This window comes from Anopheles marshallii, chromosome X (genome assembly GCF_943734725.1).
Source record: "Anopheles marshallii chromosome X, idAnoMarsDA_429_01, whole genome shotgun sequence".
Taxonomy (NCBI): Eukaryota; Metazoa; Arthropoda; class Insecta; order Diptera; family Culicidae; genus Anopheles; species Anopheles marshallii.
The window spans coordinates 15,693,472-15,704,493 of NC_071325.1; the positions used below are offsets into that span (position 1 = coordinate 15,693,472).

Here is an 11,022-nt window from a genome sequence, read left to right on the forward strand (position 1 = left end):
GTAGAGTGGTGTATTTCTAAGATTTTACAAAATATTTTGGGTCGGGAAGTAAGGATGTGGAAGGAAACGAAAAACAACAAGAACAGGTAAGCGAAGGATCGTTGATGGTCCGAGGGTCGACGGCGATAACGGTTTTATCTCGGAATATGAATAATTATTAGTTTAGGACGGCGGAAGTGAAGGATCGCTTGAACGTGATCGTACTTGTTTTGAACGTTTGTTAACTTGCCCCTCCTTAGATTTGAGGCTCCGTACGAAAAACTTCCATCATTGTGGGCGGTTGAAAGTTTGGACTTATCTGGGTGTTTGGCTCGTTCTCTTCGCAAGTGTTATCGTTGTCGTTGTTTGAGTTCGGTGATATGGCCGGTTTCTGTCCGTTTATGTTGATCACTGTTTTCGTTTTCTGGGTCTTCACAATGTAGTAAATACATGCGGCAATAATCAGCATTACAGGTGTGCTCATAACGCTTGTTATGGACCAATTGTTCCATGTGAAGCTCTTGGCTTCTAGCCGTATTTGATGCATTTCGCTTCTTAAATCCATATGCATTGTGTGTAGATGTTCTAGAGTAAGGTTCAGCATGTGGTTTTTCGATGTGACGTTTATACCATAAATCTCTTCGTCATTAACGAATATGTCACATGATTGGTACGATAGGAGAAAAGAGCCTGTCAAGTTTCTCTTCTTAATACCACATGTTGTTTTAATAGTGAATTCTGCCGCTGAGTTGATCAGAATGTGTGTCCTATCGAGTTGGAGAATTTCCATCGCTGCTGGGTTTGTTATGAAGTCACATGTTGCTTGTTGTCCTCTGAGTATAGCTGGTACGCATTTTCCGTTATCTTCTTGTAGTTGTTCTAAGCCGTAAATGTTCTTGTTAAAGTTCGGGACGATGAAAAGTTGTGATTTTAAGGATAGGTAAAATTGGTTGAGAACATGAACTTTCTTATCTTTATGCGTTATACCGTACAATTCAATTTTCTTATATAAATCGTTCGTCAGCTTCGGGCAGCTAAGTATAAATAACAGTTCATTGTTATTTGTTGCTATTTTCGTAGTCACATATGATAGCGCTTCTGAAACTGTTTGAAACGGAATATTCTGTTTTTGTAAATCGTTCATTAACAAATCTATTTCACTTCGGTTTAATATACGAGGATTTACTATACCTAATTTCCCTAGAGTAATACTATCTGCTACCAAACTCAATTTATCGACCAAGTATTTGAGATTAAGGAGAATGTTGAGGGAAAAGAACTCTATTGAAGAATCTCGTGACAGTCTAAGCGCATCTTTGATTGTTTTCAAAGTTTCTGTTAGCTGAAGCGTTAAATCCTTATTTATTTTCACTTGAACGTTATTATTCGTAATCAACCCGTTCAATGTAGTATTTATCAGGCGTAAATCATTTGCATCAGGACTTCCTGCAATGAATTTCCAAACAGTTCCTATTGTGTCCCATCTTTTGGCTCTATGAATCGGTATCGTATTTTTTAACGTTTGGTACGTCTTCCAATATCCTTTGAGTATATCGGATTTTTAACATATTTTGTCTTCCAAAGTTTTTATTGTATACCTCTTGTAGTTTCCCCATCATAGATTCGCTGGTTAATAAACCATTAAGTTTCGAAGGATCGAAATAAGTTTTTAAGACATTGAGTAATGTTTGTTCGCTTGTATTTGAAATCATTATTTTGATTCGTTTGAAGTTCGGGAATGGTTCAGTTGTCTGAATATCTCCAATTCCCTCTTCAAGGATAACTTGATGCCTGAATACATTCAAAGGCGCTTCAGTTGATGGAATGAAGAAATCATCGCTGTCATTAGCTGAATGTTGCGTTGCTGTCATGGAGTATACCATTCGACTTAAGGCATCCGCGACTACATTAGTTTTCCCTGGCTTGTATAAAATCTCGTAATCGTGTTCTTCTAAATATGCTTTCCATCGTTTTAACTTGGCATTAGTATTTCTTTAAGAAAGTGTAAATGTGAGCGGTTGATGGTCTGTCAGTATCTTAAATTTAGCTCCATACAGATAATTTCTAAATGTTTTCAGTGCCCATATAATGGCAAGCATTTCCTTTTCAGGAACAGAGTACGATTCTTCGGCTCTGGTTAAAGATCGTGATCCAAAATGAATAGGTCTATCTTTTCCTAATTCTCCTTGCGATAAAACCGCTCCAATGGCGTAATCAGAAGCATCCGTTGTTAAAATGAATGGTTCACTGTAATCTGGAAATATCAAAACATCAGAAGAGGATAAAATATTTTTCATTTTTTCAAAACATACGATCTGCGCTGGTACAAGCGATATTCTTTTACTGGATTGCATTTTCTCACCTCGTAACATATTAGTAAGTGGTTTGGCAATTTTCGCAAAATCCTTAATAAATCTCCTATAGTAGCCCATTAATCCCAAAAAAGATCTTAGCTCTTTAACAGTTTTGGGAATTGGAAACAGTTTGATGGCTTCTATTTTCTTGGTATTAGGTCTTATTCCATCACATGATATGATGTGGCCTAGAAATTCTATTTCTTTGTGGAGGAATTCTGATTTGTCTAACTGAACCTTAAGATTAGCAGAATCTAAAGTTTTCAAATTTTTTTCTAAATTCAGTAGATGTTCTTCTACCGACTTACCAAATACGATTACATCATCCATGTATATATAACATATTTTTCCAATATGTTCTCTAAGAACATCGTCTATAGCACGCTGAAATATAGCTGGAGCGTTTTTCAAACCAAATAGCATTCTTACGAACTCGTATTTACCATTATTTATAGAAAATCCAGTTTTTTCAATGTCATCTTCATTCATTTTTATTTGATGGAATCCTGAGGCAAGATCCAGAGTTGAAAAATACTTTTGCCCTTTCATTTGTTCTAGGACATATGTTATTTCGGGCATAGGGTAACGATCGCTAATAGTTTTTTCATTTATCTTTCTATAATCAATTACCATTCTAAATTTTTTCTGACCTGACGCATCCTCCTTTTTTGGTACTATCCAGACTGGGGATGTCCAAGCTGATCGGGATGGTCTAATTAGTTGGTCTAATTAGGTCTAATTAGTCCCGTTTCTAAAAGAGTTTTTATTTGTTTGTTTACCTCGCTTGTGTATGCCGCAGGATAAGGATACACTTTTTGATGGACGGGAATACTGTCGGTGGTGTTTATTGTACATTCGACATTTGTAGTGCAGGTTAATGCTAAATCTGGTTCATGAAAAACGTGCTTATTCCTACACAGCACATCTGTCAGCATTTTCCTGTTAGTTTCATTTAAATGATTGGTACGAAAATCAAGTAAATGATTTTCCTTTTTATTTTCATAGGTAAGCAACGGTATTTTGAAAGGATAACCTTCGTCCGTTATTATTGTAAGAACATCTGTTTTGAAACAAAGGTTAGCATCGAGTGTTTTAAGCATACTGGTGCCTATGATGCCAAGAAAGAATGGATGAAAATCATACATAACAAATTGAAACTTCAGGCTTGATTTTGGTTAAAAAAATGCTATGTCAATTGCTGAGGTTACTTTAAAATTTCCATTAGCACTTTTAATGGTACCACTAGAATAATCATATGGTTTAGATTTTTTGTAGGCTAAAGCTAATTTGGGTGAAATTAAATTGATATTTGATCCACAGTCTATTAAAAAGGGAAATTCTCCTTGTGTTTAATGTGTGTAAAAAATTAGTTTCTGGTTCGTTCCTGACAGCAGGGGTTACACTTGTTAGATTTGTTTCATTTAATGGTGGTGCCGTTTGGACATATTCAAGCGGAGCATCCACTGAATAGGTTTGCTTTTGCTGCCAAGGAGAAGATTGAGCTCCTTTTTGGTCATATACCGGTCGATTGGCATAATTAATAGCATTCGATCGTAGGGATGGATCGACTTCCATCGGTTGAGGATAGTTAATTTTCTGTTGCGGTTTAAGATTCTGTTCTGGAAGATTGTATCGAGGTTGATTTGGACCAGGTTGATTATAGGTAGTTGTAGGAAAATGATTCCTCTGTTGATAATGGTTTCCTTGGAAGTTTCGATATCTTGGGGGTAGTGGTGGTGTTTGATGCACATTATTGTTATGGTAACTGTGCCGCTGGGGAGATGGTACGTGTAGATCTCTTGGTCTAGGTATTTGATTCGAACGAGTCTCACCCTTAAATGGTGCCGATCTCATGTTCATATTGCAGTATTCTAGGCAATAATTGAAAGCAGCATTTAAGTTGGGTGGACTATTATTTTTTAATAAAAAGCAAAGAGGACTTTCTAGACCTCTAATGAAGCATTCTAACGCTTTCTCTCTAAAGTAAGAAGCGTGTGCTTCAGCATTGATAGAGTACTTCGGGTCGGTGTATATTTGGGTTATAATTGCACTTTGCAAATCGTTAACACGACTGAAGTAGCTGCTTAATGGCTCTGTTGCTTTTTTACTGATCCCAGTAAGTTCGTGATCAAGTGTTTTCAGTTCTCTTTTGTCTTTATAGTAGAGCAAAAGAGTGCTTTTAATGGATGACCAATCACCAGCTATTCCATTGGTATTAATAACTTCGGCTGCTTCGCCTTTAATTTTTCTTCTTATTGTTCCTTCGATTATATGAAAAAAGGTGGAATCTCGTGGGACTCTAGCGTACATATGTAGAACCTTTTCTACTTCCATGACCCACGCCATTAATTCATTCGCCTTCCCTTCAAAGGTTGGGAGATCTCGTACATAGTCGGGAATTTTCCCAATGCTAACAAACTCGTCATAGCTCATAGTACTAGAAGGTGCAGAAGTAGTCATTCTATTTTTTCGAAACAATTAAACCTTCTATCTTTCCTATCGTTCACCATATGACAATAATATTAATTTTTGTTCCCTTTTCACTTTTTTCACTGATCTAAACACTGATTATAACTCTTAACTGATTTCTATCAAATTTAACTTTCACTTTAATTTCCTCACTTATGAATAATAATTTGTGACTCACGATACGATCAACAATGCTGCGCCAATGTTGAATCTCATGCTGCGTCCGATGACCGATGCTCGATGCTCTGGGTTGATCCGGTTTGGCACTGCCTACTGAGGACCCTTCGGCGTCTGTTCGGGAGACTTGTCCACGAATTGCTGGTCACGTCTTCCTCGTTGTCGTCGTGCAGGTTTCTTATAACTTTATATCACCTCACTTTTAGACTTGGAGGTCCCTATTCGGGCGCCAGTTAACTTTTTCGAAAGATTTTCTTTCGGGTTACGACGTCCGGACGTGATTTTGCGGAGCAGAGAACTATGACCGTTTCAGTTGACCGTTAGACGTAGAGTGGCGTCCTTTTGCTTTATTCAGATTTAAATATAAGTTTCGTGTTCAAAAGGGATCGGGTGATGAAAGGAAGGATATAGAGAAAGGACGTAGATAACGGTGATCGTCCGGATGACGATCTTGTGTTGGTTTAGGGCTGATACCGTTGAAGGGATGCTGAATCAGGTACGGACGCTTGATCGACCGGATGACGATGCTATGTTGGTTTAGGGCTGATACCGTTGTAGGGATGCAGAATCAGGTACGGACGCGATTGACCGGATGACGATGCTGTGTTGGTTTGGGACTGATACCGTTGAACAGTTTAGTTATCAAAACTGTTCAACGGTATCAGTCCCAAACCAACACAGCATCGTCATCCGGTCAATCGCGTATCTATGATTCTGTGTTGTTCCGATAATTCGCGTACGGTAAAGGATAGGCGTTTATGTTCGGATTTGCACGAAGTTCGATGTGGACGTGGGCAGGACGTGGACGTCCCGTGTATGCCCAGCCAATGCGATCACATCTTCTGTTCTGTTACTACTGACGAGACAACATCATCGGCGGTAACGGTGTTTTCTAGTCCGGACAAGTGTATCCATATGCGTTTGGTGTTGGGATTCTGTTTGGCAACAATTAGTGATGATGCCATTGGTGTTGATCACAACGCCTGCGTAACCTGTAGTTTACACAACATATTAAAACTATCACAGGACGTCATGACATTTGCGGACATGTCTGCTCGCTAGGGTGGCCGCGTTAAAAAAAGATCTTTTATAAATGGAGGCGCGCGCAGCCGAAGGTAGCCGAACGCAACCGCATACCTCGGTAGTTGTCACGTGTCATCACGATGACAGGACCGAGTAACGGCAAGTAACGCTGCGCGCACGGTGTATAGAACACCTTACACAACAATTATTCAAAAAGTTCTTATTGGTTGAGAGCCGACTTTTAGTTTATGTATCAACTTCCATTTTTTATGTTGTAGCTTTGTATTGAGTTTTCCTAGTGTAAAGATGGCGGACAATTTGAAATAACGGAAGTATAACTGAAGGCTGAAGGTGTTCACTCTTTCGAGGCTCAAACGATAATAATTTATTTTCAGTGCCGTAATTTCAGGCGTATGTTGAGCTGTCATTGTGACAGCTGTCAAGGCCTATATACATAAGGTGGATAAGTGGATAAGTATATATACATAAGTGGTCAAGGTTTATAATTTTGAACCGTCTACAACTCGGCCAACCTGACAAATGAATTGGCCTCAATTCTCTTAATTTATATTACGGCCTGAATTCGTAACGGCAACGTGTTGCCTGGAGAGTTTTCGATATTTTGAAACGAGTGTGGCTGCTCCCAGTGTTTTAATTTGTCTGATTCTAAGACTCCGTCGAATGGTAATTCGGTTTCTTGATAATCGTCAATATCACGTACTACATAGCGATCATTTGGTAGGATTTTGTGGATAATATACGGTCCTCTGTATTTTGCTATTAGTTTTTTATTTGAATTAGGTGCCGTATCTATATTTTTTATGACTACGTAATCTCCTATGTTGTATACTGGTGCGGGATTATTTTTCTTAAGAAATTGTTGTTCGTTTGTTTTTTGAGATTTTTATGTTCTTTCGTCCGTTGAACACAAATTTAGTAAAAGTCACAAAACATTTGTTACTTACACTTTTAATTAAAATAAGAACTAACATAAAACCTGAGCCTAGCCTAACCGCACGTACCTTGCTGATCGTTTGCCTGCTTGTCGCCGTGTGTGCTCATCCGCACACGCGATCGTGAATATGGCCGCGCCCTGACGTCGCACGTGGACCGATGACAGCCTAACGTCTGACGGTTGTTACTTGTAGCGACAACCCAGACGGCATGTCGCGCGACGTTCTGTCCACAACATCTCCCCCTTTTAAGATAGCTGGTACTGGTTCAACCAACGTGGAGGTCTTTTATTCCTAGAAGATCTACGTGGTGCTTGTACCAGCTGCGTTTCCTCATTGTTGTCTTCTGGTGTAGGATTGCCGGTAGCTAACAGGACAGGAGATTCCTCGTTTGACGAAGGTGAGCATGAGGTATACACTGAAGATGAATCGGACGATGAAGACAATGTCTTCGGCCAAGCAATGGGAGCTGAGTGTGCCGGCGTTTTTGCTGCAGCCTGACAACTTTCACAAGAAGCAACGCATTCGCTTATGTCCCTATCAATGTATGGCCAGTATACGTAACTACGAGCTAGCGATTTCATTCTTTGAATGCCTGGGTGTCCATGATGAAACTGCCGAAGGCATCATTTTTGAAGCACTTTAGGAATTACTACTCTCTCTCCAAATAATATACAGTCTTCGACTGCTGACAAAGATTCTCTTCTTGTATAAAAACTTGATAACTCTCCTGCGTAAGTAGTATTTTGTGGCCAGCCGTTTTGTGTATAATTTAGTACTTTGCGTAGCATAGAGTCTTTCAGTGTCTGATTAGCAATTTCCATGAAGCTAATTGGTAGAGATGAAATATTACTTATGACGACTGACCTTACATCCCTCTCTAATTCTAAACTTGCAATGACATAGTCATCATCCGGCTTATCGTGCTTATTTATCAGTCTTGATAGTATGTCGGCATTGCCAAACATCTCTGTGGACACATATTCGATATCAAAATCATACATTAATAGCGTTAGGGCGAAACGTTGTAATCGGTTAGCCGTATAAACAGGGATGCCTTTCTTGTTACCAAATATCCGCAATAAGGGTCTGTGATCTGTCTGAAGGCGAAAATGTCTACCGAATATCATTTTATGAAACTTCGTGACGGCGAAGATGATGGCTAAGCCTTCCCTGTCAATCTGGCTATACTTTTGTTCCGCTTTTGTGAGGGATCTTGACGCGTGCTGAACAACTTTGATAGTACCATCAGATAACTTGTGACTCAACGTTGCTCCCAGACCGACGCTAGACGCATCAGCTGATACCACTATTTCGAGTCGTGGATCGTAGTGAGTTAATAAGAGGTTTGAAGACAATATTGATTTGAACTTTTCAAAAACGTTTTTGCATTGTGCTGACCAAGCAAACCCTTTCCCTTCTTTTAATAAAGCATCTAGCGGGTATCGTAAGTTGCGTAAATTCGGTATGAAACGGCCATAGTAATTGATTGCTCCGAGGAATGACCTAACCTCACTGACATCGGATGGTGGAGGCAGATTGACTATAGCCTCAATTTTTTGCTGGATCGGGTCTAATGCCGTTCCTATCTATGTAAGAAGGAGAAGAGGCCGAAGGCAGGAGAGTAAGAGAGAAAGAACGGAGAGGAGTTGATAGGTTAGGTAAGAACAAAAATTGAAATTGTTATCAGTAGCGATTTGAACTTCAATAAAGAAACAAATCTCTCTCCTTACATCTATGATATGCCCTAGATATTTGATCTGCTTCTTATTGAAAGAGCATTTCTCTACGCGGATTGTAAAACCGTAATCCTGTATGCGATTGAGCGTTTGATTAAGAACCTCGTCATGTTCCTTCTGATTCCTACCTCCGACAATGATGTCGTCCATATAACTCGAGACTCCACGTATGCCAACAAGCATCTTGTCCATAAGCTGTTGAAATGCAGCTGGAGCTATCTTGATCCCCGGTGGCAGTCTGTTGTAGGAATACAGCCCTTTGTGTGTGTTAATGGTCAGGAGGCTTCGACTCTGCTCATCGATTTCAACCTGAAGAAAAGCATCCGATAAGTCAATTTGTGTGAAGTGAGTACAATTACCTAGCTTGGCGAATATGTCTGCTGGTAATGGAAGCGGGTACTCCTGGGGGTGCAAGGCTCCATTAAGTCCGGTCGAATAATCTCCACAGATTCTTATTTGACCGTTTGCCTTGCGTACAACGACTATAGGTGCGGCCCAATCGGAATAGTCAACCGGTGTTATAACTCCCAACTCCTGCAACCTGTCAAGCTCCTTATCAACCGCATCCAACATTGTGTACGCAACCGGACGCTTTGGACAGAAAACCGGACGACGATGCTCCTTTAGTTGCAGAGTAACGCTTCCCTTTGTGCAAAGGCCCATTCCAACTCCAAAAAGCTTAGGAAAACGCTGTTGTAACTCCTTGAATGATGATGTGTAGACGGCATTGCATATCTGGTCAATAGGCACTGACCACAATGAGAATGCCTCGACCAGATCCGTACCTAGCAGTCTCAAATTTGCCTCAGAGACATAAATAGTTCCTGTTCGTTGCTTTTCTCCGATGATGATGTTTGCTCGAAATTCGCCAATGATGGATAATATTCCTCCTGAAGCAGTTTTAGCGTCCACTGATGGCGCTGATAGAGATGGTGCTCCGATATGCTTCCATACGCTTTTGCCGATGACTGTTATGTCGGAAGCGGTATCTAACTGCAGTTGTAGACTCATACCATTAATGTTGAGTGGCACGTATTTCCTTCTCTGGCGGACGTTTTGCACATTAACTGTAACCGTTCTGGTGTTGGTTTGTCTTCGACGAAAATGCGCTTTATAATTGTTGGTGCTTGCAAAACCAGTCTTAGTTTTGCAAAACCCTTCCTTGTGGCCTACGTTTCCACATTTTTTGCACTTATGGGAACGATACGTACATTCACGAGACCAATGTAATGATCCGCACAGCCAACAGGGATTGCTAGGTTTTATAGAGGATGAAGGTTTGGCAGATGTATGGTGACGATGATGCTGGAAACGTCTTCCTCTATGCTGCACTGCGTTTACTTGCTCAGTCGTCTCACGCTCGATCATAGCGCTGTCGTGTTTCAGATTGATGATGCGCTGGCATTCCTTTGTGACTTGCTCCATTGTAATTTCCGGACGATCCTCGATTTTGGCTAGCAATCTTTGTCGAATTTCCACATCTTTTTCGTCCTTAATTCCGCAGATGAACACGAGGCATTTCAGCTGCTCCTCTGTCAATTTTCCCAGCTCAAAGTTGACCACACCTCGATTTACACGGCAAGCATACGCCAAGTAGTCCTCTGATCCTTCTTTGCGCGTGTTCAGGCATTTATATCGTTTATGTAATAGGGATTCCTTTGTGCCGAACAAATCTGTGAGCTTGACGACCGTATCTAAAAACGAAAAATCTCGTGCGTGTTTAGGTAAAATAAAATTTGCATACCGGTCGTGCTCGAGGGTTCCTAGATTGGGCATAAGAAAACGGGCTTTTGCTTCGTCACTTAAGCGGGCTGCATCTCTCTCGAAGAGATCTTCGTAACGCCTATACCAAGCGGCAAATGTGGTTCCAGCTTCAGCATCATACTTGAATTCCTTCACATGACTGCAGAGCGAATCCAGAATTTGTTCTGGCGATGAAAAAGGATTTTGGCTTGACCCTTGCTGTTGCATCAATTGCGCCAAAATATTCTGCTGCTGGGTCATTTGCTGCTGCATCAGTTGGAAAATTTGTACCATCGATATATTTTCCGGCGGCGGCAATTGCGGCGTTAGTGATGGAGGATGTTGCAATGGCGGGTCCCCGGAACCATTTTGTAGCTGGTGCGTTGCGGTCGATGGATGGACACTAAAAACTCCACTAGCGCGTCTTTCTTCATTTGTACTTAAGTTCATTTTTTTTATATGTGACGTCTTCACAACACTGAACAAATAAAAACTACACACGAACTTTTGGCTCAACCCAATGATGAGGAGCTTACGATTATGGCCTCGCAAAAATGTTCCTGCACTCGATGATGAGACGATTTT

At 40.5% G+C, this 11,022-nt stretch overlaps 1 protein-coding gene across 1 annotated transcript; it reads right to left on the minus strand.

Moving 5' to 3' along the window:
- Positions 1-235: 235 nt before the first annotated feature.
- Positions 236-9,267, minus strand: LOC128710639 (uncharacterized). The gene is made up of 2 exons (XM_053805580.1): positions 9,054-9,267; positions 236-1,521 (listed from the first exon to the last, which is right to left on the minus strand). The coding sequence occupies exons 1-2, from the start codon at positions 9,265-9,267 to the stop codon at positions 236-238; spliced, it is 1,500 nt and encodes a 499-aa protein (XP_053661555.1).
- Between the last annotated feature and the right edge of the window lie 1,755 nt (positions 9,268-11,022).